The 26,314-nt window shown below is 42.1% G+C and overlaps 1 protein-coding gene across 8 annotated transcripts in view; it reads left to right on the forward strand.

Moving 5' to 3' along the window:
- EYA3 (EYA transcriptional coactivator and phosphatase 3) overlaps positions 1 to 26,314 on the forward strand; it is a 271,535-nt gene that overhangs the window by 213,760 nt on the left and 31,461 nt on the right. For all 8 annotated transcript variants that reach the window (XM_030220264.1, XM_030220270.1, XM_030220268.1 and 5 more), the window contains 4 exons: positions 3,801 to 3,884; positions 8,038 to 8,127; positions 18,712 to 18,770; positions 22,533 to 22,693. In XM_030220264.1, the coding sequence (XP_030076124.1) occupies positions 3,801 to 3,884; positions 8,038 to 8,127; positions 18,712 to 18,770; positions 22,533 to 22,693 (394 nt within the window). The remainder of the gene's footprint in view (positions 1 to 3,800; positions 3,885 to 8,037; positions 8,128 to 18,711; positions 18,771 to 22,532; positions 22,694 to 26,314) is intronic.

Consider the following 26,314-nt stretch of genomic DNA (forward strand, 5'->3'; position numbering starts at 1 on the left):
TGCCATCCTGCCGATCAAGAAAAATATTCTGAGTAGTTTGAAGTTCAGAAAAAGACAAAGAAGTAGTAGGAAAAGAGTGCAGTGGTGAGTAAGGGTTACAGTAGCGGGGAGAAGAAGAGAATTACAATTCTCTATTGGTTAGTGGCCTAGTGGTTAGTAGCCTAGTGGTTAGTGCAGTGGACTTTGATCCTGGGGAACTGGGTTTGATTCCCACTGCTGCTCCTTGTGACTCTGGGCAAGTCACTTAACCCTCCATTGCCCCTGGTACAAAATAAGTACCTGAATATATGTAAACCGCTTTGAATGTAGTTGCAAAAACCTCAGAAAGGCAGTATATCAAGTCCCATTTCCCTTTCCCCCTGTCCCTTATGACATCACAATATCAGAAGTGAGCCAAGTATCGGGCAATCAAGCCATTGTGACATCACTGATGAGGTTGGCTCTTATTGGTGGAATGAGTGGAGGAGTAGCCTAGTGGTTAGTGCAGTGGACTTTGATCCTGGGGGACTGAGTTCGATTCCCACTGCAGCTCCTTGTGACTCTGGGCAAGTCACTTAACCCTCCATTGCGCCTGGTACAAAAGTCAGGCTCACAAGTCTATATTTTCTCAGATCATCCCTGAAACCTTTTTGAAAAATTGGTGTTACATTGGTCATCCTCCAGTCTTCAAGTACTGTAGACATTTTTAATTATAGTTTACAAATTACTAATAGGAGATCTGCAGTTTAATTTTTGAGTACTTTCAGCACTCTGGGGGTGAACATCATCTGGACTAGGTGGTTTTGCTTCTCCTTAGTTTGTCAGCTTGACCTATTAAATCTTCAAGGTTAACTGAGATTTAATACCACTGAATTATTTATTTATTGTGACATTTCTAGTCTGCATTTTCCCACGAAAGCTCAGGTTCAATGTGGTTTACATAACAAATTAAGGTGAAGCATTACCACCATTAATTATCACCATTAAAATACCATTTCTAGTATCTTCCTTATAGTGTCCAAATCAAAGAATTCATTTAGTCTGTTCCATGTCTTGGCTTCCCTTAGTGCCGTTTTTACCCAGTGATCATCTGATGGTCCGACTGACTTACTCACAGGCTTCGTGCTTTGAATGTACCTGAAAAAGTTTTTGATATGAACTTTTTATTCTACAGCAAGCTTCTTTCCAAACTCCGCGCTTTCCTTAACAGTGCTATACATCTAATTTGCGAGTGCTTATACTGTTTCCTGTTTTCTTCATTTGGATGCTTTTTCCATTTTTTTGAAAGTTTTTTTTTTTTTTTTTTGAAGGGGGGGCTGCTATAACAGCCTCTTACACCTCACCTTATAACCATGTCATTGGGTTATTTGTCCTTCCTTCTGCCTTTTCAATAATGTGGAATACATCTGGTCTGTGCTTCCAAGATGGTATTTTTGAGCAGCATCCATCCTTGATGTAGACTCTTAATCTTGGCAGCTATGCCTCTCAGTTTTTGTTTTTGTTTTTTTTCAACCATTTTCCTCATTTTATCATAGTTTCCATTTTGAAAGTTAAATGCTATTATAGTAGATTTCCTTATTGCTACACCATTACCTCTCACACCAAAATCCTGCATCCCACTAAGAAGTGGGTCTAAAATAGCTCCCCTTGTTTCCTGAATCGTCTGCTTCGTGAAGCAGTTATTAATTTTATCTTGGAACTTTATTTCCCTAGCATGCCTTGATATGACATTTACCTAGTCAATATTAGGATAATTGAAATCACCCATTATGATTGTGTTGTCAAATTTGTTAGCATTTCATCATCTGTCCATTCTGGCTAGGTGGACAATAGTATACCTCCATCACTATTCTCTTTCCTTTCACACATGGAATTTCTATCCATAAAGATTAAGCAGTGAGTTTTCTTTAACTTTGTGTCCTCTTTAACATTTAGTACCACTGCTCCACCAATTTGATCCACCCTATCATTGCAGTACAATTTGTACCCTGGTATCAGTGTTCCATTGGTTTTCTCATTTCACCAGGTCTCCGTTTTCTCATTTCACCAGGTCTCCAAGTTATCTATTACTAGTAAAAAAAAAGGCCCGTTTCGAAACGGAATGAAACGGGCGCTAGCAAGGGAAATTCCCACCCATCCTCCCTCCCTGCTGAGTTCCATACCCCCACTCCCTCCCTCCATTTCTCCCTCCCTCCCGAGTTGCAGACCCCCTCCCTCCCAGTTCAAGGCCCCCTTCACGCCCCTCCCACCGAGTTGACCCCCTCCCCCTTGGCGTTAGTGCCTGCCCCCCCCCCCCCCCCCCCCGTGGCGCGATCCTCTGGACACCACCCTTTCGTCCGGAAAACCTTCCCCCGAAGCCTGTGCGTACCTCTGCTGACGGAGGCGAACTTCTCTTCTCGGCTGCGGGGCATTCCTTGTTGAATGAGCATCTGTTGAAGTTTCTGTTTGTCCGTCTGATGTCAGACACACGCACAGAGACTTGGACAGATACTCCATCAAGCCACGTCCCGCAGGCAAGAAGTTCGTCTCCATCAGCAGAGGTAGGCGAAGGCTTCGGGGCAGGTTTTTCGGAGGAAAGGGTGGTGTGCAGAGGGTTGCGGCAGGGGGGTCCAGGGGGCAATAACGCGGAGGGGGTGTGTTGCAATCGGAGGGAGGGGGAAGTGTGTAACTTGTTGGTAGGGGAGCGTGTTTCCCTACTCCTGCCTTTCCGTTGCATTCCTTTCATTCACTGAAATTGTTCTGCCCTCGACGTCATCACGTTCGAAGCGAGGACGTGACAGAGAGACATGGTCAGTGGAGAGGCTTCACCACCACGAAGTTACGAACCCTTCACGGAAGTGGGTGGAGCTTGGGGGCTTCATTAGAACGTTTGGTTTGCAATTATGTCCGGATGGGGCGTGGCTGAGGTCGTATGTATGAGTGAGAGTGAGTGGTGCTGACAGGCTACAACAGTACAGGGCTTCAGTGTTTCCCTGCCACACAGTGAGCTTCAGAATTAGAGGTGAGAATTATTTATATAGATATTTGCCCTTTCAGTGTTACATGTTCTAACTCTCCTATCTTATTTTTGAGGCTTCTTGCATTTGTATAAAGATATTTCAAAGTATGATTTTGTTTGTATTTGTAAACTGAGTCGCTTTTGCTTTTATTGCAACCTAATAATTCTGTCACTTGCCGCTGTTGAAGCTCCTACAGAAAGTAGTACAGCTGGGTCACGTATTCCATTAATTCTCTCCCATTTAAAAATAAAAAACCACTAAAAGGACTACAACTTCAAAAAATGTTATGGACTTTGTACACTCCTGGTGGTTTTCACCTTCTCTTTCCTTTTAATAATCCTTTTAATAAAAAGAGGAATGTACAAGAGGAGGGGCATGCCTACAAGCTTAAATTCATATTTTTGTGCAAGATTAGTTAAGATTATTACTCTTTAAATAATACTATGTCCAGTTTTATAGATTTTCTTCCTGTTAATGACACACAACATTATTGGGAGCATTCCTGTCTTTAACTTTAATGCTTTCAACCAGTCTGAGAATTCTGACTTCCTATGATATTACATTTATCCTGTAGAACTGTTTGCATTTATTTTTGTATTTTGTACGAAATTCATAAATAAAATTGGGGGAAAAAGGAACTTCAACAATAAGATCCTTCCAGTTTGATTTTTATGGGAGCTTAGATGGAACCTTTTACCCTCATGGTTAAGAGATGTCATTTTGACCCAGTGGTAGCAGTACAGCTTTGTTGCTTACAGCTGGTAATCATTAACTTCAGTATATCTAATATATATATATTTTTTTTTTTTATTGTCTTACTAGCGTGTGTTTTTATGGGACTTAGATGAAACTATTATCATCTTTCACTCACTGCTGACAGGAACATATGCCCAGAAGTATGGGAAGGTAAGTTATCAATAATTTGTTTGGTGTTTAAACCATATCAATAAAGAACACGGCGAAGATGACACAAAAATAGGGTCTTCAGACGATGTAAAGACAGTCCAAATTTATTGATGAGTCCAAACTAATAATGTCACCAGCGAACATGACACAAATTTGGACTGTCTTTACATCGTCTCAAGACCCTATTTTTGTGTCACCTTCGCTGTGTTCTTTGTTGTTTTGAGTTTGCGAAGACTGTGTTCTTCTGTGTTTACATTGACTTCTTCTTTGTTAAAACCGTATCTACATTAATGCTGGAAGTGTATGCAACATACAGATGAGGACATCTTATTGTGGTTTACACCTAGAGTGCTGCTGTTTTAACAGATGGTTTTCTGATTGGAAAAAAAAAGATCCTTTTTAAGATGGAGCAAGAAACACCATACCTCATAGCACATTAACTTTAACTCCTATTACACTTTGTCTGCCTCAGACCATCATGGGGAAATAAGGTCTATAGACAATGACCTCGAGCATGAAACATGAGATGTAAGGACTAGTAAGCATAGCAGTCTGCCTGGAACAGATGTCTGTGATAGAGTTAAGGATAGTGCTGAATATATTGGGACTTTTCCGTCAGCCATTCTGGAGGAGCACTTGTACTTTGCCCTAAAATGACCCAATATGCCTACCCTGTCTCTTAGCTATCGTTGTGCAAGCTCTGTAGGCCTGCTCACCTCACCTCACCTCACCACACCACATAATGTAGAGCAGTTGTTCAGCTACTCCACATGCAGTGTTTCCTTAAGTCACCCTTATTTCTGTCTAACTCCTGTTACTTTATCTTATCTGTTTATATGTTCCACCTCCGCTTACACGCTTTGATGTCTATTAAGATGTTTTAATGTGTATTGTGTTGACATTGTAAGAAGCATAGTAGGCCATAATGGATACTTTGATTATTTTTTTTACTGCTGTAGTTGTCTCTTGCCTATGTCTGGCTTACTTTGATTGATGTACACTGCCATGGATGAATTTCTTCAAGAAAGATAGTAAATAGATCCTAATAAATAAACAATCCATCACTTTCAACAGAACTCCAGAAAACAGTCCTGAGACCCTGATGTTCACTTCCTCACTCCTAGCGAGCCACAGGCTGTACTTGGGAAAGTACTTAGTAGCATAATCAATGATGGAAAATAGGCCAGTTGTCCCATCCAGTGTGCCCAGTTATCTTCTCATTGGTTTTCTATCACTTTGAATAGATGAGCATATAAATTCTCTTTTTAATATCATTGTTAATAAAGATTAAGAAACCAAAACATAAGATGATACCGTTTTGCTGGATTAGCTCAATTCATCAGGTCTGTTGCTTTTATCTCCAGTGTCTGCACTATGAAGAAATGCTTGTTTTAGTATTTCTTTGGAGCTTTCTAAATGTTTTCATATAAGGAATACTTCCATCACTGCACTGTGAAATATAAATTAATGAGAAGAAAAGCATCTTTCTAAAGTAGCCTGTATTTCTGATTACTGTATTCAGCCTGACTCCCTACAGTATTATGACAAGACCACTGCTGGAGGACTGAGGCAGCCCATTTTATGCTAGAGCTGTTGGAGTAGGAGGCATCCAGGGATCACTCCTGCCTCCTCCTTCCTCCCCTCTCCCTTCCTCTACTCTCCAGGGAGATCCCTGAGAGGTGCCAGTGGAAGGAGAGGGGTTGGTTAAGAGGTGAAGGTAATTAATGTCAGGAAGGGGAGCAGGGGGAAAGGTTTAGAGGTCATTTTTTCAAGCACCGGCACTTTAGAAGAGAGCATGGTCCCAATATTTTTTTTAATGTAAGATTTTGTTCACACCTTTTTCAGTAGTACCTCAAGGTGAGTTAAATTCAGGTACACTGGGTATTACTCTGTCCCAGGAGGGCTCACAACCTAAGAGGCATATTTTCAAAGCACTTTGGGAGGCTAAGTTCCATAGGTTTCTATGGAACTTTGGGAGGCTAAGTGCTTTGAAAATGAGCTTGTAAGTTTGTACCTGAGGCAGTGGAGGGTTAAGTGACTAGCCAAAGATCACAAGGAGCAGCAGTGGGATTTGAACCGGCCACCTCTGGATTTCAAGACCGGCGCGCTAACCACTAGGCCACTCCTCCACTTTTTTCCTGGCAGTTATATAGCAAATTTCAGTTTACCGCATGAGTCGCCAAGCTGTTGTACCAGGGGCGTAGCCAGACAGCAGATTTTGGGTGTGCCTAGTCAAGAAGTGGGTGGGCACCAAGTGTTCTTCCCCCCCCTCTCCCCCCCCCCCTCTCCCCCAATGCAATGAGGCCAGTATCAGCAGCTTAGGAAGCTTAGACTACTGAAGTGGAAAGCAGTGTTTTCAGCACCATCAGGGGGAGGTCTTCAGCTGGCGAAGCTTGGAATCCCCACTAGCTAGCACTAAATATGTGCTGCTGTTGGGTGGGCCTGAGCCCTAAGTGGATGGGCCCTGGCCCACCCAGGCCCACCTGTGGCTACGCCACTGTGTTGTACTGAGCTACGGCAAGTTAGTGATTTGCACAGTAAGTTTGCTATGGTAAAATATCACATTTTACTATAGCTACCTCTGTTTATTAGAAGGCAAATTGTAGCTATGGATTCCCACCTCTGAGGCCAATGTATTCTGCTTCTCCTTGAAGAAAACAAAGTTGCTTATCTGTAAAAGTGGAATTCCTTGCTATTGTTAATTCAGATGGAATGTGACTATCTTATTTTTTCTATGAAGGTGAATGCATATTTAACTTAGCCTTTGCTGAGTGATGCTTATCTTTTCATATTATCTTTTTAATGATCAATAATTTATTCATGTTTTAGTGTGAACCACTTTGGAAAATGTTTTTTTTTTAGATTAGCTGTTTATAAATGATGTAAATAAGTGTTTAGTATTGCATAAGAAAACCCAATCTGTAAATCATGAATAAATTAGTCCACGACAACAAAAATCACCATCAGTTAGAAAAACTCCATTTCTAATCAAAACTCTCCACAATGGTGATGAATAATGCAAAATCTTAAAAACAAAAAAAAAAACCTCAGGATAGACTTGTATAAAGTATCTCACAAATCAGAAAATTATAGACAGAGTAATTAGCTTAATAATGCAGAGTAATGTGCAGGAATCCTTAACAATTGTAGTGGCTGGATGAGTCTTGTAAGTACTTAAGTATTGTTACCCGTTTTTCATACTTCTTTACAGCTGTTGATAAACATACCCCCTAATTCTATAAAAGTCACCAAAAAATTGCATGTTCTAATTTGGGAGCACAATGTAATTGAATAATGAACTAACTAGTGCCAATAATTGGCTTTTCAACAAGTATTTGGTGGGATTAATTAGATTTATTTGTCATTTACTTGCATATCTTGCGCCTAAAATTTACACGCAATCTGAAAAAGGGAGTGAGGACATAGGAGGGGCATGGGTGGAACGGGGGTGTTCCTAAAATGAACACGCATTAATAGAATAGAATAAAAGGGATACATGCCTAATTTAGGTGCATATATTTGCACCAAAAGTTAGGCGTGATTCCTGGACATAAGCGCTATTCTATAAACCGTGTCTATCTTTAAACGCGGCTTGTAGAATAACGCTTTTTAAAGCATTGATTTTTTTGGCACCATATATAAAATCAGTCCCATAGCCCAGTAAATAAGCGCCATGTGATACTGGCTTAATAAGAGGGCCTTTTACCAAAGCACGCTAACAGATTTAGTGCATTCTAAATGATAAAACACTCATAGGAATATAATGGTCCTTAGTAAAAGGACCCCTAAATGAGCTGTTTGTGATAGGGACTGCTTACACTTTTATATTTCTGAGATTTGTCTCAGAAAGTATTTTCTTTATGCTAGTGAAATATCTGAAAACTTTCCTGCATGTTATAATTGTATTCATATATTTAAGGCAAGAGTTTATTTTATTCTAATATGTGTACTAGAGTATGCTTTAAATTTTTATATGTAAAATGTAATTATGTATGTTACTTTGTTCCCTGCCCAGAACTGGATGGGCAGGTTATAAATATTTTATATAAATATATACTGGGGAATTGATGGTGAAAAATAGATGTTTATCTGCTAATCCTCTCCTGATGTTCAACTCTGATGTGGTGTGTGTTTTTTTTTTTTTTACTTTTAGGATCCAACAGTTGTAGTGGGCTCTGGTTTGGCGATGGAAGAGATGATTTTTGAAGTGGCCGACACACATTTCTTTTTCAATGACTTAGAGGTATAAAACTTAAATATCAGTCATGTTGTACTTCATTTTTCTGTGGCAAAGATGAATGCATAGAAGAAAATGTAGCGAATTGAGATCATTGTCTCTTGCAGAAGTAGAAAGCAACATGGGTCCTTTTGGTACAATTTTCTTCTCATCTCTCCTGTTAGTTGAAATGAGAATAGGAACAGTGAAATGTTTCCATTACGTAGCTTCCCAGTATTCCACAATCTCTGTGGGATAGTCATGTCCATCAACTAGCAGGTGGAGATAGAGAATGGAAAACTGAGCTGAGACATCTCTCGCTTCGCATTTAGTCCAGCTCCTCAGTATTTTCTATCCCCAGCAGGTAAATGGACACACTTTTCAGCTCTGGTTCCGAGTGCTTTGCTCCTCCAATTTGTGAACTGGTCCCCAACTTTGCGGTTGACTTGAGTTTGCAGTGTCATATCTGGAGGTCTTCAGATCCCTGTCTCTGGTGACCTGTGAATTTACTACTTCCCTACCTTCACCTCTCTCCTGTTTCCTATGGAGCTTTCCTTTTCCAGCACAACAACCTTAAATTAAAAAAGAAAGAAAGGAAAAGGAAAGAGATTTGCTGGAGAGTGCTGGACAGAGTATCAGTCCTGAAGCCTTTCTCATTTGTAGTAAGATTTCTGGAGACTGAGAGCTTGGGGGAAGCAGGCAGCAGTAGTAAGTCCAACTAAAGTTTGACTCGGTTCCACTTGGTCCAGGGGAGGGATCCTGACTCATCACTTGGGACACGTGCTATGCTGGAGATAGTGGGGTGAATGATGACTCCCTTTGAGGCAGTTAAGTGATGTTTCCATTGTGGAATCCGCTGGCTGGTGTCAGTGCATTGCAGTGTGTACAAGCTGGGAATCCTGCAAAATGCAGAGGAAATGGTTGGCGACAGCATATCTTCAGATTCGGCACAGCATCTGAATATGCCGAGGTCTTCAGGTTCTCCGGCAGGGCCGGTGCGCAGTTTTATGCAGGAGAGCATGGGAATGGGTGCCATTCTAACGGGGACGACTAACAGTGATAAGCAGCCTGTGGCTGATCACGCATGGAGCACAGCCACCATTTTACAGCCTCAAAGCCCGACAGAGCATCAGCTGCATTGGAATCTTTGTTTTCTCCAGAATTTATATTGGCCTTACACCAGGCCTATTTACTGAAGCAGAGACAGAGTTGTTGCAAGGTGCTAGAGTTGCAGCAAGGTGCTTCAGTTTCTTGCCCCGCTACCCCTCCGGCTCCTAAGAGATCTCATTTAGACTTTTAGGATTGACACTTCCAGGATTGGGCAGATGAGGTTATCTTTGCTTCTCCCTCCTTACCTGATGTGGCCTTGGTCTATTCAGAGGAGCCATCATTGAAGGAACTGTTAGAGGAGGGAGATGATCTGAAAGTACTGAGGTTGTTTAATTAAGAGGAGCTCAGTACTCGTATTTCTGAGGCACTGGCAGAGCTTTCCATTGAGGAGCCCTCCTGTTTCGGCGTCAGGAGTTCCATCTTCATGGACCATGAGGGGGTTTAGAGGTCCTTCTAAGGCCTTCCTGATGCTTCCAGACATTCAGGACCTGATTATAGCAGACTGGGTCTCACTGGATGCGGGGCTGAGAGTGGGAAGAGCTATGGCTCACCTCTACCCATTAGTTCTGGAGGAGAGAGATAAATTGCAGCATCACAGGTGGGCTTCCTGGTTACTACTAAGAAGACCACCTTGCTAGAGGAAGGAGGAATTGCCCTAAAAGATCTACAGGACACAAAGCTAGAAGGCTCGCTAAAACAAGCCTTGAAGTGGCCTCTTTGGGTCTTCAATGGACAGTGGTCAGCTTGTTTGTAGCAAGAGCATGCCTGAAGTGGCATCAGCACTTGGCACTACAAGATGGATGCCATAATGCCCAGCTGGAAGCAGGGTTGGCCTACTTGGTGGATGCTATTTATGACATGTTACGGGTTTCGGCCCGCAGTGTCTTTGGCTGTTGCAGCATTGGGAAACGGATACAGCGTCAGTCACATCTAGTTAAACTGCCCTTTCGGGGCAAGTGGATATTTGGAGAAGATCTCAGTAACTTGGTTAAAGAACTGGGGGAAACTAAGCCACAACAGTTACCAGAGGATAAGCCAAAAGCTGTCTTCAAACGTCTTTCAATTTTCAAGACAGCAGACAATACCAGCCTGGTCATCAGCAATATGGTCAGACGATATGAGGAGCTGGACTAGATGCCAAGAGAGATGTGTGTCAGCTCAGTTTTCAATTCACTATCTCCACCTGCTGGTTGATGGACACAACTATCCTACAGGTTCTGGAATAGTGGGAAATACTAACAGAAAGAAGATTTATCATGTAAGGCTTAATTTCTCCTTTGCATCCTGTTCTTCTTACTGGCTATAAGGGTGAGGAAACCAAAAAAGAGGAAACCAAAGCTAGTACAGATAATCAAGTATGTATTGCTTCTAAAATGTTGTAAGCCAAGTGTCAAAAAGCTCGACACAGCCATGTTTTGTCTGGCGTGCCTTCATTAGAAGCCTTATCAATCACAGAAACAATTGTATAACAGTGAAGCTGGTACAGTGTAATACACATTGAACTGAGATATGTTGAGCAGCAACACCAAAAATAAACTATCAGCAAATATCAAAATATCAAGCAATCACACTTGACCTTGCTGCAAGAGCACTGCAAGGTCAAGTGTGATTCAGGAAAGCAAAACAATACAGGCAAGGCAAATCATCTGGGTCACAGCGTAGTGAGTGCAGAACAGGTCGTCATCTTTTATATTATTTATTTATTTTTATTTTATTTGCAGTATTTGTATCCAGTAATATTATATGTTGTGGATCTACTCTTACAGAGTGTGAGATGTCAAACAATGAATGGAAGGAGGGAAGAGACCTCAGATAGGTGACATTATAGTACAGTTGTTGATACTCCTCATACTAGAGGATCACCATAGATCAGTCATTGGTCTCAGCCCAACCACCTCCCTTAATGTGGAAAAAATGTTTTTTAAGGTATTTTTTAAGACATATGCTAAATCCACTGTGTGCCAAAAAACTCAAAGGACATAAAGTACATAAAAACCACTTAGCTCAATGCAGCATCGGAAATGTGGTTCCCCGCCCAACGGACCCGTTTCACCGGAGGGGCTTCTTCAGGGGAAACATGAGCACCCGATCCAACAACACTGCTTAAGTGGAAATCGCGGAGTCATGTAGTCTGCCTGACTCAAGACTCAAAGATGGGGCTGCTGCATCTTTGAGTCTTGAGTTAGGCAGACTAGATGATTCCGTTGGTGATTCCTCTTGCAACCCTCTGACAGCATTTTTAATTTGACCAGTGTATTTGGTGTTAACAGTTGCCATGATACTATTATGGCATGGACCACTGTGATGAGATTCTTTTTTTTTTTTTTTTCCAATATATTTATTTATTTATTTGTTACATTTGTACCCCACATTTTCCCACCTATTTGCAGGCTCAATGTGGCTTACATAATACCGTAAAGGCGTTCGCCAGTCAGTTGGTAACAAGTACAAGGTTGTATTGTGGTCAAGTGAGGTAGGTGTTGTCAGCATTTGTTAGCCACCAAGAGCCCCTGGTGCTGGCCCCCCTTCCCCTTCAGCCCTACCCCGAGGCTGTCCCTCTCTCTTCTCCTCTGAACACCCCTATCCTTACCTTTCTCTCCTTGATTCCCATCTACACACACACCGATACAGCATTGTAATATTTACCTGTACTAAGTGCTGTGAGCTTATATATGGAAATACAATATACCTTATATATAAACTCGTGTGGATTGTGTATTCTTGGGAACCCACTGCCTCTACGGACTGGACCCGGGACCCTAACTGGACAACGAATGCTGACAGGTGTGTGTCAGGAACCATGAAGGTCGAAGGGAATGAAGATTGTATATTGGCCACTACGATCATTGGTTGTGCTGTGTTGCTGGATGTGGGGATTTACGTTGGATAAGCCTTTTTGAAGAGGTTGGTTTTTAGTGATTTTCTGAAGTTTAGATGGTCATGGATTACTCTTACAGCTTTGGGGAGTCCATTCCATAGTTTTGCACTTACGTAGGAGAAGCTGGATGCGTAAGTTGTTTTGTATTTAAGTCCTTTGCAATTTGGGTAATGTAAATTTAGGTATGATCGTGATGATCCAATTCTGGTTCTGGTTGGTAGATCTATGAGGTCTGTCATGTATCCAGGGACTACGCCGTAGATAATTTTGTGGACAAAGGTGCAGATTTTGAAGATGATCCGTTCTTTGATTGGGAGCCAGTGTAACTTTTCTCGGAGGGGTTTAGCACTTTCGAAGCGTGATTTACCAAATATCAGCCTGGCTGCTGTGTTTTGGGCGGTCTAGAGTTTTTTTGTGAGTTGTTCTTTACATCCCACATACATGCATTGCAGTAATCTGCATGGCTTAGGACCATTGATTGTATTAGGTTTCGAAAGATTTCCCTCGGGAAGAAAGGTTTTATTCGTTTAAGTCTCCACATTGAATAGAACATTTTCTTTATTACGGAGTTTACTTGGCTCTCAAAGGTAAGGTTGCAGTCAATTGTGACGCTGAGTATTTTTGGGCTGTCTGAGGTAGGGAGGGAGTGTTCTGGGGTATTTATGGTTATGGGTTTGTACTTGTTATGTGGAGATGAGAGGATGAGGCAATGTGTTTTTTTCAGTGTTCAGTTTCAGTTGGAAAGAAGTTGCCCAGGAGTCCATGATGTTCAGGTCATCATTGATTTCATTGGTTATTTCTGTCAAGTCCTGATTGAAGGGAATGTAAATTGTGATGTCATCTGCATAGATGAACGGATTGAGGCCTCGGTTGGATAGGGACTTTACCAGTAGGATCATCATCATGTTGAAGAGTATTGGTGATAATGGTGATCCTTGAGGTACTCCACAGGTAGCTTTCCACGGTGTTGATATGTTTGAGTTTGATTTTACTCGGTAAGTTCGAGTGGTTAGAAAACCCTTTATCCAGTTAAGTACATTTCCATCAATCCCGAAGTGGCCAAGGAGTCTTAGTAGTATATTGTGGTTTACCATGTCGAATGCGCTCGACATGTCGAATTGAAGGAGAAGTATACTTTTACCTGTGGCTATTTCTTGCTTGAATTTGGCCAAGAGCGTGACTAGAACAGTTTCAGTACTGACTGTGAGACGTGTAGTATTGAGAACTTGTCCATGTATTCCGTAAGCTGTTTGATCACCAAGCTCTCCATCAGTTTGACTACTAGTGGGATAGACGCAACTGGGCGGTAATTGGTTAGGTCGTTTGTGTTTTTCTTAGCGTCTTTTGGTATTGGGGTGAGTAGGATGTTGCCTTATTCCTTGGGGAAGAGACCTTGTTGTAGCATGAAGTTTAGATGGGATGTGAGGTCTAATATGAAGCGGTCAGGGGCGAATTTGAGTAGATGACTGGGACATATGTCCAGTTTGCAGTGGATGTTGGCAAACCTATGAGTCGTTTTTGTAACTGATTCAGTGGTGAGGAGAGTAAATGTTGACCAGATGCGGTCAGCTGGGCATCCACCCGGGATTAGGTCCAGGTTGTTGAAGAAGTTTTCGATGTAATTGTTGTGCTGAGGAAGTGTGCTGCGTAATTTTATTTTTTTTTTCCTTTAAAAGTAGTTAGCAAGGAGAGAGAGATGGGATTATGTTCATTTTGCCCTATAAGAGGCAATCTGCAGCCTCAGTATTTTCTTGTGCCATTTCCCTTTTCTTCCAAACAATTTATTTTGATTTGGTGAGTGACAAAAGTAGAGGATGATTGCATTTCTTCCCTGGCATGTACACACCTCCAGTTTCCTCACTCAGGTGTAGTCCTCTCTCTCCCTAACCCCTTCCTTTCTGATGCTGCCACCCTCTCGCTATCCTCAGTGGCCTTGGCTGGGACCAAAGATATTAGTACATCACCTGCTGAAAAATTCCACTCATCGTAGGTGAGAGGATTTTTGAAACCTTGTGTACGGTTCTTAAGAAGAAATTGCACTGGGTAGTCTGAAAGATCCTTGAAGGTACATAACCTAATCTGTAATGTTTATAGGGAAAATGTAAAACTGAATGTAGTAAATGTACATATTGAGACCATGCTAGATTATGGGAAAAGTGGTACATCTCAGTATGGAAGTTTGCAACAGTTTGTCATTCAGAATGCTGTGGAGTAGATTTAATTGTATGGGGAAATGGTTCATATATGCACGGTCTGCTAATTAAGATGAATGGTTGGGATTAAATGAAAGGATGAATGTTAACAGGGAAGGGAAGAAAACGTGTAGAAATAGTTAAATTGGAAAGTGAATTAGTGGAAGAGAAATAGGAGGTGATTAGTACATAGAATTAGACTGCTAGTAGGAAATGTATTTGATAGGAAATGTAGGGAGTGAGAGGGAAAGATTAAATAGCAAATCCCTCTTATAGATTCTTTTAAAATCTTTAGCTGGGAGAATTCAGTTGCAGAAATTGTGAAAGGATTGCTGAATGTTGATTACTTTTTGTTGTCTACCTAAACTGGGTAGTACAATAAGGTAGTAGTATTCTCCCGGAGAGTTAATGATCAGATTGTATACAAAAGATGTTTTTTTGCGAATTCAGTTAAAGAAAAGATATTAATGCAAAAGATTGACTTCAGAGTGCATTGCTGCATTAAATTAAACCAGTCTGTTATGACCTCAGTATGTTCTAAAGTAGGAAATCTCGTACAGATGATTTTCCTTGACATTATACAGAGAGCACTTAATCTGGGCAGAATTAATAGGAAAGGATTCTTCTGTAAACATGTTCCTTGAGACTCAAAGTCAACACACTTTCTGCTAATTAAAAGCATCTAAAAGATCACTGTAAGCATTTAGTTTTAATACCAACATCAGCTGTGCTCTTGTGCCAATGATGATTGTCACAAAATATAGAAAATCTACATATAAAATTAATTACATTAGGATTTAGTTTGATTCCAGGTTGGTAATGTTTTCTGAGACTTGCCACAGTGACACCTGTGCAGGAAATGGTTATGCTTTTCACTGACCTGTTCCTTGGGTAGGAGAAGCAGAGTTCACAAATGTGGAGAGCATGAGATCCTTCATGGCACCAGTTATGAATTGTTGAGCATTTATAAATATGAAATATTATATGCTTTATAAATTACTCATGGCAGAATTCAAATTAACCAGATATGGTTAAAAAAAAATGGACTCTAGTAAGGGATCTGAAACATAGGGGCCGTAGTCAAAAGAAAAAAAAAAGTAGATGTTTGAGTATTTCATGCCACCATATTTCCTTGTCTAATGCATAAAACTAAACAAAAAAATATCATCTTTGATCCAGAAATTTGTGCGTGGTTATGGTAATGTTCATTCCCCCCATTGACAAAGCAGGATGTCAGCAGGCACACAATTGAATGACATTATCACATGGTGACAGAACGGAACTGTTGTCCCATGGCACAGAGCTATGTTAAAGTTTCTGTCGTGCACAATTCAGAACTTCGACACCCACCCCTAGGTGTCTTGACTGTTTGGGCTCAGATTATAACCAGGCTGAGTTCAAGTTCTGTGGAAGAATGTCTCTGCAGGTCCAAAAGGATTGGCTTTGCTATCCTCTATTGCCTCTATGAAGCAGAAAGGAGGCTGTTTGCACAGAAGGAAGAGCTAAAATCAGCTTCTAGGTAGATCCTCCTCTGTGGATTTTGCCTGCCCAGTGACATCAAAAGTTCAGTCATGAAGGGACGGTGCCATGGATCCCCTGGCTCAGAGAGAGTCTCACGTGAGACATTCCAACCTAAAGTGCTGATGTCTGTAATTCAGTCGCACAGGCCTTGAATATAAGGCATCTCCTAAGCTGCACTTTAAAACAGTAACGGTGCCGCCACCTTAGCACAGATGGTGCATAGGATACTAGTCCAATCAAAAGCAGCTGCATGTCTCTACTGTGCTACCTACATCAAGCAAAGAAACCTTGATGAAAGCACAGTGTTGAAGTATGTTCTGCACTGTCAACACAAAGGACTGAAACGCCTACTACTATAGACCCATCTTCTTTAGCACAGTCAAGTACATGTCCCACACAGTGCAACGTCTTTCTCTGTGCAGCAGACTATCCAGTGCTTATGTTGTCTTTTTCTACAACTACTGACCCGATTCCCATGTACTTCTTGAAGCAAATTAGTGCTTCCTTGATAGTGACTAGCCTTTCCTCTGGAAATTTTCCTCTTAAATGGAAAACAGCCACTGTATCTGAACTTCTCAAGGACTCTTCTTTGGATCTATCAAATCCCTTGAACTATTTGTCTTTCAACTCCCATTTGTATCAAAGGTTACCGAGAAGATTGTAGAACAGCTACTTACATCATTTCTTGACAGAACTAACATTTTTTTACACCGTTGTCAGACTGGCTTTCGCATACAATTTAGTACTGAACAGTCACTTATTGCATTTCGTTAATCGTACTCTTAATAATGGTAGGGGGAGGTCCTTATTTCCCTAGATCCTAGTGCAGCTTTTGGCTTAGTTAATCATGAGATATTTCTTAACCGTTTGAAGTCTGTAGGAATCGCTGACGTTGCACTAACTTGGTTTTGATCCTATCTATCTGGTAAGGTATTTCAGGTGAAATGATGAAGATCTTTCTGCAAGTGTTTCTCTCTCTTGTGATCCACAGGGATCTGTTTTGGGACCTGATCTCTTTAATGTTTTTTCGGTCTCCACTTGCACTTCTATTACAGTCTTTGTGTATTACCTTCTACATATATACAGATGATGTCCAACTGCTTTTTCCTCTCAAATCTTGTTCTTCCCAAATTATTGAAACTGAGCAAGATTTCTAATTGACTGTGTTCAAAGAAGTTGAAGCCAAATGTCTCCTAAGTTGGTCCATCTGTTCTGCCATGCTCCCCTTCCCTTTGTGGTTTACCTGTTCCCTTGAAGGACACTGTTCAGATTCTTGGTGTAATGGTTGATAATCATCTTACTTTTTCTCAGCATATTTCCACTGTTCAAAAGCATTTCTTTACCCTGAAACAGATCAGAGCCGCCTGCTCACTTTTTGACCTGCAGTCCCTTCACCTGCTGATACGTGCCTTAGTTATTTCCTGTCTCGACTATTGTAATTTGTTTTTTCACAGTCTCCCTCTCTTTCAGATTTGTTGTTTACAGCTAATTCAAAATATGGCCGTTCCGTATTCACAGAGCGCAAAAATATGATAGCGTTTACCCCTCTGTTGAAATCTGTGCACTGTACATCAGATTTTGCACTCTGGACTTCCTCAGTTTCTGTTTAGGTCACTTCTTCTGCCCTGTACTTCTGCAAAATCTCTATGTTCTTCTTAGCAACACTTGCTCATTACCCCTACACATTTACATATACGTTCCCATCATTCCAGATCTGCAAGAACTTTAAGGCAGCCCTGAAAACATACTTCTTTATCAAGTCTTTTGACACTCACCATGTAGGTGGCCCTGGACCAGTGCCGTAGCGCGGGTGCCTGACACCCGGGGCGGGTCGCCGCTGCGCACCCCCCCCCCCCCCCCGGGGGCAGGCACGGCGCACCCCCCCCCCCCCCCGAAAACGCACCCTCCCCCCGAAATGAAGCCTACCTTGTAGCGGGAGGGTCGATCCGCCCCCAGTGCAATGCTCTGCTTCTTCCCTGCTTTCTCTGCCCCGGAACAGGAAGTAACCTGTTCCGGGGCAGAAAAGAGCAGGGAACCAGCGAGCCGACACCCCCCCCCCCCCCCCCCCCCCAGCGCGTGCACCCGGGGTGGACCGCCCCCCCCCCCCTTCCTACGCCACTGCCCTGGACTACATATCACTTATGCGTTGTCTCTCTTGCTGTCATCCCTTCCCCTCCTTTTGTTTCTCTTAGGGTTAATTACTTCCCATCCTCCCCCATCCCATCTCCATAAGTGATGATTTGTAACCCAGTTCCTTTGTGTCTTTCCATCTCCTTTTCTGTGATGCCTTTATATTTTATGCTTGAATTATGTAAATCGTTTAGGTATCACTGATTGGTGGTATATTAAATATAGTTGAATCTTGAACCTTGAATAAACTTACAACATAGGGCTTTATTTTTTCGTTATGAAGTAACAAACGAGAAGGCTTATGAATATATTTTCTTGAAGACTAATTTTATACTATGAACATGTTTTATCCACGAATTTTGCTTTCATTTTCGAAGTGCAAACACACTATGTTTGCAAATTGGCTAAGTAAAAAGGTACCTGCACAACATTTTTTGGGTGTGGATACTTTTTTTTTTTTTTCCCCCAGCTGTAAAATGTGTACCTTGGAAAATGCAATGTACCTTGTTTGTCACGACTTCAGCCCCATCCCCATGAATGTTTCTGCTTCTCAGGTTCAGATGAATAGTTGCACTATGTTTTGTTTTGGGGTTTTTTGTGTGTGTGTGTGTGTATGTATGTGAGGGGGATTTTATAACCAACGTGCAGAGGGGTAGGCAGTTTTCAAAACACTTGTTTCCACATACAGAGTGCAAAAAAAAGCTTCAAAAATTGCCTCCAGTGTCTTCACATTGATGCAAGTTCTTCATTAAGGACACTACTCTTTTCCTTCTATACCAGGAATGTGACCAAGTCCATATAGAAGACGTGGCCTCCGATGACAACGGGCAGGACTTGAGGTATGCATTCTGCAGCATGCATGTACTGTGACAGTGAAGTGCATCAAAATATATAAGGTGGTATAGTAAATGCTTAATAAACATAAATATATGTTGGACAGCCACACCACAGCAAGTGGGATTACTTGGAGGCAGACATTCTCATCTGATACATCAGGTGTCCTGTGATGACTTCGGTTGAGCTACATATTCCCTCTCAGACACTTTCTTCCTTTAACTTTCTTCTTTATTGTCCTGTCCATACTGTATTCCCACCCCTTCTCCTTCAACCTTTTTATTCCTGTTTGCCACTTTCCACGCTCCTGTTAGCACCCTCTCATAGTCTGAGCTCATAGGCGCCCCGTAGAAGAGGCTTGGGGAAGCTAAGCCTCCCCAGCTGCAGCTATGACCTTACCCCCTCTGTCGGTTTCAGCATTGAAGGGCCTTGTGTCCTCTGATGTCTGCAGCAGGCTACAGCACTAAAAGGAAAATGAAGACCATGGGATCAGTTTCCTACATGCACTGCTTGCCAGCTCTGACAGTCACACCTCCTCTGATGCAAACTTCCTCTGTTGGAGGGGCAAGATCGGCACAGCTAGTGGCGAGGCACACAAGAAACTGGTCTCGTGGTCCTCACGTTAGATTTATAGCTGATGGTTTTGGCCTTCTGGCAATCAGGAAAACCTTCAGATGGTGAGCAGGGGGTGGGAGGGAAGAGAGAAAGCCACAAGTGATGCTGGCATTGGGGGTGGGGCAGAGAAAGATACAGTGAAAGAGATGGGGTAATGATGGATGAGGGAGGAGAGAGAGAGTAACAACAGAATTTCTGTTACAGTGCTGCTGAACACTACTGTTCCCATGGCTAATAAGCAAAGGCTGGACTGGGGAGGGGGGGGGGGGACGCTAGCAGAACCAAGTGTTAAAGTACCAGCACATAATACTACAAATCCTACTCTTAGTTTGTTGCATTGTTTTGATTTTTTTTGGCACATAATTCTCTGGAGTGTGAATATTACTGTCCGTAACAGAGGTACTGGGTGGGGGTGGGAGAAGTAGCTAGAGCAGTCGCATCAGAGCGACACAGTTGAGGGGTCCTTCCCTACTGTATTCAAAAGTGATCCGCTGTCCATTTACTGCTTACATAGGTGTTCCCCCACCCCAAAGATTTTAACTTGCCCCCACCCCTCTTTAGCCTCCCCAAACAGCTGAGTCACTGCCTGTGTTTGAGCTCCTATCCTCTCACTCTAGTACTACTGTTTTCTCTCCTCCAGGCCACAGGTCCTGCTCCTCTTATGGCCAGATGTTTTAAATATTTGTCTCACACACTATGTAACAAAAGGCACACTATGTAACTAAAATGTGTGAGAACAGCTTTGGTGGCTATATTTAAATTGGATTCTCAAAATTTGAATTCCCCAATGCTGCCTTTTGAGGCACATAGGACCCAGATCCTTTAAAAAAGCATAGAAAGAAAAACAAGTGTATAGAAATGAGAACTTTTTTCAAAACAAAAACATAATTAAGTATTCTCAGACTATTGATGTAACTATTGTAATTTATTGTGGCTTTTTATGTATTTGATTACTTTGTAAACAGCCTTGGATTGAACTTTGGTTTAAGGAAGATGATATATAGCAAGGACATAACCCAAGAAACAAAGCAGATCCCGGATGGAGGTCACATAGCAAATAATTTATTAAAACGGTAACCTGATGTGGCCACATTTCACCCAAAGGCTGTGTCAGGGGTAACCCTAATGGGGGTAAAACCAAGCTTTCCTCTGTTAGTGAAATAAATCCAAACAACGCAGCTGCAGATCCTCCTTAGGGTGGCAGCATCTCCATATAATCACAGTCGGAGACTCTGTGCTTTAAATCTGTCTACTAGGTGTAACAGGGACTGGGACGGTCTTCCCTGCCAACCCAGGGGAGGGAAAAACTGAAGCTTAGAATCAAATCCAGGTCTGTATGACACTGCCAGTGGGCCAAATAGTCAAAAGAAGTCCACTGATCCAACTTTTTTTTTTTAATTCTTTAAACCAAAATAAACAGTCGTTTCCATAGCATAACTCCAGACCAACACAGATGGGTTATGCACTCTGACCAACAGGTAGACACTGAGAACACTAACCTCTGAGTTTGGCTATAGCCTGTGCAGTCCCGGTCAAGAATTTGGGTGATAAGCCTATTGGGAATCACTTCTATTTTTACAGCCTTATTTCCTCTCAGCACTCAGAGTTTTTAGGTGCACTGGACTGAGTTGAGACCCGGGGTGTCGCACCTGGGTGACCAGGTCCCTCCCCCACTCCCCTCACATCCCTTTGGGGCTGTGTTAATGATGAGCTCCTCTGTCGGTGGGCAGACATCCAGTCTTGAGTGCCGATGGGGGTCTGCTCACACAGTGTTTTTTTTTAAACCCTTTGCAGATGACATATTGCTCGTTGTTGCTGAAAATTTGCCTTCTGCTCTTGGGTACAGTTCCACCTTCCCCTCACAGCTCCTTGTTCACTTTGTGCCGTTATGGGTGTTTGTTTTCTCTCTCCGAGCGGTTTGAGTGTCAGTAGAGAGAGCATGTGCGACTGACGGTTTTTTTCTTTCCTCGCACCGGTAGCCTGCCCCAATGAATGGTGTAAAACTGAAGAAGTTCTCTGCCTGTTCCCACCGGGGGAGAGTTGGGGGGGGTGGACTCAGTGGAGATTTGCCAGTTTTCTTCTATTGAACTGCATAACCCATATCTTCTGATCTGGAGGGACTAAAGGAAAGCAAATTTGCAGCTAAGACCTAATTTCTCCATGTACATGCACTTTTAGCCTGACTTTTGCCTTGACCTTGCTTTAGGAGCTGTTTCTTTTTTGATACTAGTGTAAATACAAATACAAAGTATGTTTTTTTTGTGTGTTTTTGATTATACTGGGACTTTCACCTGGATTAATTCCAAGTGAAATATACACACTTTCACTTTGGTTAAAAAAAAACAGACTGGTAGACTCTTATTGCTCATCGCTATCTGCAGTTCTAAACAATTTTCCACCTAAATTTTATTTTATTTTATTTTTTACATTTGTACCCCGCGCTTTCCCACTCATGGCAGGCTCAGTGCGGCTTACATATTGTATACAGGTACTTATTTGTACCTGGGGCAATGGAGGGTTAAGTGACTTGCCCAGAGTCACAAGGAGCTGCCTGTGCCTGAAGTGGGAATCGAACTCAGTTCCTCAGTTCCCCAGGACCAAAGTCCACCACCCTAACCACTAGGCCACTCCTCCACTGTTGCTACTATTTGAGATTCTACATGGAATGTTGCTATTCCACTAGCAACATTCTATGTAGAAGTCGGCCCTTGCAGTCACCAATGTGGCCGCGCAGGCTTCTGCTTCTGTGAGACTCACAGAAACAGAAGCCTGCGCAGCCTTCTACATGGAATGTTGCTAGTGGAATAGCCACATTCCATGTAGAATTTCCAATAGTAGCAACATTCCATGTAGAATCTCCAATAGTATCTATTTTATTTTTGTTACATTTGTTACCCGCGCTTTTCCACTCATGGCAGGCTCAGTGCGGCTTACATGGGGCAATGGAGGGTTAAGTGACTTGCCCAGAGTCCCAAGGAGCTGCCTGTGCCTGCAGTGCTATCAGGAAGCCACTAAGTCTACCCTACCACTACTAGTTATAATGTCCTTACTTGTACTATGTGGTATGTCATAGTTTTCAGTAACAACTTTCCTCATCCTTCGTCGGCTCCTTAGGTTGTGTAAGGTTGATAACGGAAAACTTTTTCTTTCAGTAACTACAGTTTTGCAACAGATGGTTTCAGTGGATCCGGAGGCAGTGGCAGTCATGGCTCCATGGCAGGTGTTCAGGGAGGAGTGGACTGGATGAGGAAACTGGCTTTCCGCTACCGGAAAGTAAGAGAGATCTATGATAAATACAAGAGCAATGTAGGCGGTAAGTCCTTAGAGATGATGGTAGCAATCGTGGGGTCAGTGAAGGGGTTTCTGCTGGGCTTAGAGGAACCATCCAGAGGCATTTCTGATATTAGCATAGTTAGCAAAGGGCTGGATCACTGTTTAGTTCACATTACTGTTGGCCAAACCTTCTGACGAATCTGCAGCAAAAAGAAACAACGCTGGTAAAACAAAGTGAACGGAAGAATTTTTTTTTTTGGGGGGGGGAGGGGCATTTGGCTACAATTCAGGTACTAATTAGAAAATCCAAAACCACAGCTTTACACTCACTGTTGTATATTAGGTACACGACACGCTTGGACTCTGCAAAGGCAGTATCTAGATTTACTTATTTAAAAGTGGAGAAAAAGGCTTCCGTAAACGCCACCCAGCCAACCAGAGTCAACTGACTATAAGGCATAGGTACTGCGCACCATCATATCGCCAAAAATAACTCCACTTTATCAATTTCCACAGTGTTTTAACAATCTTTCACTTCTACAAGTGTCTCATGAACCAATATTCCACAGGTTTAAATGTCTCTCAGATTTTAGATATCACAATTCAGGTACAGCAGGTAGGTCCCTGCCCCAGAGAAAGGCTTACAATCTATATAAACACCTGGTGGAGCAAAGAGCAAATTGATGTCCTCGTAGTTGAAAGATGTGTCAATGCGAGAGGCAAACACCTCTGCTGTATGTGGTTCTAAATCTTATTTAGTACACCTTTTTATATTGGTCCAATAAAAGGCATTTCACACTTACTAACATTCCAGTTTTCGCCAGAAGAAATACAGATGGTTGCACTCTATATGACAATCACATTATCCCGAGCAATTCCCGACATCCCAGTGCACATCACGTGTCGCTTACGCTGACGCTAGTTATTCAGTCACTTCAAATTATCCCCGAGCGACTCCCGACATCCTGGTGCATAGCATGTGATGCTAATGCTGACGTAAGCACATCATCGAGGAATATTTAAATTGGAAACATTGGTGGCGTCCTGCCACTTTTACTCTATTTGTTACTGTGATTGGAGACTCTTTTTTGCAGACTCGCTGGCTATTCAGTCACTTCACATTATCCTGAGTGACTCCTGACATCCCGATGCAATCATATGACACTAATGCTGATGTAAGCACGTCATTGAGGAGCATTTAAATTGGAGACACACCATCAGAATTTCTTTTTCCCTTTGTTATTTGATCTAGAACTAACAATTCCACATGTGCTTCTTCCTTTAATATAGCCTTTTTGAGTTGTTGTTCACTTTGCTCCAAATCCACTTTAGTCTATATAATCTGTTATCTTTTTCTACTTTTCACATCTTAGGCCTCACGTAGACTTGGCTAAAACACGGTGAGGAACCCTATCTTTATCAGGGCCATCTATGGGACTTGCACCTCCTGGGGGGAGGGGACTTATCATGCACTTCCTACCTCTTTCACAGCTACTGAGATACCCGCTATTTTCTTCAGCTACCCAGAACTCCTGGGAGTACATATTTCTTTCCCATTCACATTGTGTGTACTGCTTTTTTATTGGCCACTATCCTCAACAGCTGACCTCTGCGAGCTGCTTCTACAAACTCTGGTGGATGCTTCCTTTCAACACGCTAATTTGTTAATCCTGGGAGATTTTAACATCCAGGAGGATACAACTGGGCACCTTCACATTTCTTCTTTTCTTTCCTATTTGGTGGACATAGGTTTAACACAGCACGTTTTCCTCCCTACCCATAACTCAGTACATATTTTGAATATGGTTTTATCTAAAAGTCCAGTTTCTTTTACCCTCAGTAGTTTCATGACTACACCACTGCTATGGATCAGTCACTTACTTCTTTCATGTCCATTTGGATACCAGTTCTAAAGTTATTACCAGTCAGAAAATTAAGATGTCTCGCACCTGGACACAGATATCACTGGACTCTTCTCCCCTTTTCACCCTTTTCCTAGAAAACCTTTTGTCTTTCCATTGACTCCAGACAAGTTCATGGAATAAGGCCATCCTGGAAGGCCTAGACTCATACGCGCACTGGTGGTTGAAATACAGCTCTCACATCAGGAATCAGCTCCATGGTATGGAGCTGATCTCCATATTGCTAAGTGGCGCCTGCGCCAGGCCAAGCATTTCTGGCATAGGCGCAGTGCACCCTCATCACAACGTCTTTTTAAGAATGAGCTATGTACATTCAATTCTCATACGAAAAACACATACACATATTTCTCTTGCATCTTGACCTCTTCACATAATCCCACTAGAGAACAGTTTAAAATAATTTCACACCAAAAGAATTTCCAGTCTGCTTCACCCAATTCTCAACTACCTGGAGCAACACACTGGCAGATTATTTTGAAACCAAAATATCTCCAGTCGTCGTCATTTGCGACCACTGTGTCCCCCTGTCTCACTCACCGATCTTTAGACCCCAGACATTCATTGGATTCCACAGCTTCTAGAGTTCTGAATGAAAGTCTGATATCCACCGCCACCTTATTTGCTTTCTCTTCTTCAATCCTGGTAGAACTCAATAAGACTGTTCTCACTTAGACCTACCTTTTGTTACCTGGATTGTGTACCACCTGCGTGGTTGAAATTAATTGTCCAGGATCATCTTCCCCTATTAATGAATATGATTTGTAACCGTCTTGAGACTGGTGTAGTCCCTAGTATCTGGAAGCAAGCAGTTATCCAGCTATATTAAAAGAAATCCTGCCTTGATGCATCTGTTGCAGCCAGCTATCAACCTGTATCCAACCTATGAGCTCCAAATAGTGTATTCACAAGTTCTTGAATTTGCTGAGTGAACCAAAGTTCTTCATTCCCGACAAGCAAGCTTTCTCAAGTTCCACAGTACTGAACCAGCGATAGCTTCACTTCTTAGCGACCTGCATGTAATCTTAGGTAAACATTAGGTACAATTATTTATAGAGATGCCCCATCTTACATGTCAGACCTAATAGATTTACCAGAGAGAAATAACAAAAGTTCATCAAGCACTTTCTTAAACCTCCATTATCCCAACTGCTGAGGACTCAAATACAAATCAATACATGCATCTAGCTTTTCATACATCTGCACACAACTATGGAATGAATTACCGACCACCATAAGAACAACACACGACCTGACGACCTTCCAGAAGTTACTGAAGACTTACTTGTTCAAAAAGACATACAAAAAAGATCCCTCATAAGGAACTGACACTTAAACTTCACCAGATACAATTATAATGGAACTTTTCTAATTTGTCTATTTTAATTTACACCCTAATTACTGAACGTTATATTTTGTCCTGATATCATTACGTAACGTTTTACCTATTTATCCACCACTTATTGTACATAATTTTCTTATGCACCTTAATTGCAACAGTTCTGAAATTCTTACTCCGTTAATATGATTGCTATGATATTCTTATGCACCTTATCTGTTATCTATATTCTGATTTTCTTATTCCATCAATGTGGTTATTGTTGTATTCTCCGAGGACAAGCAGGCTGCTTGTTCTCACTGATGGGTGACGTCCACGGCAGCCCCTCCAATCGGAATCTTCACTAGCGAAGGCCTTTGCTAGTCCTTGCGCGCCAATGCGCACCGCGCATGCGCGGCCGTCT

This window comes from Microcaecilia unicolor, chromosome 11 (genome assembly GCF_901765095.1).
Source record: "Microcaecilia unicolor chromosome 11, aMicUni1.1, whole genome shotgun sequence".
Lineage (NCBI taxonomy): Eukaryota > Metazoa > Chordata > Amphibia > Gymnophiona > Siphonopidae > Microcaecilia > Microcaecilia unicolor.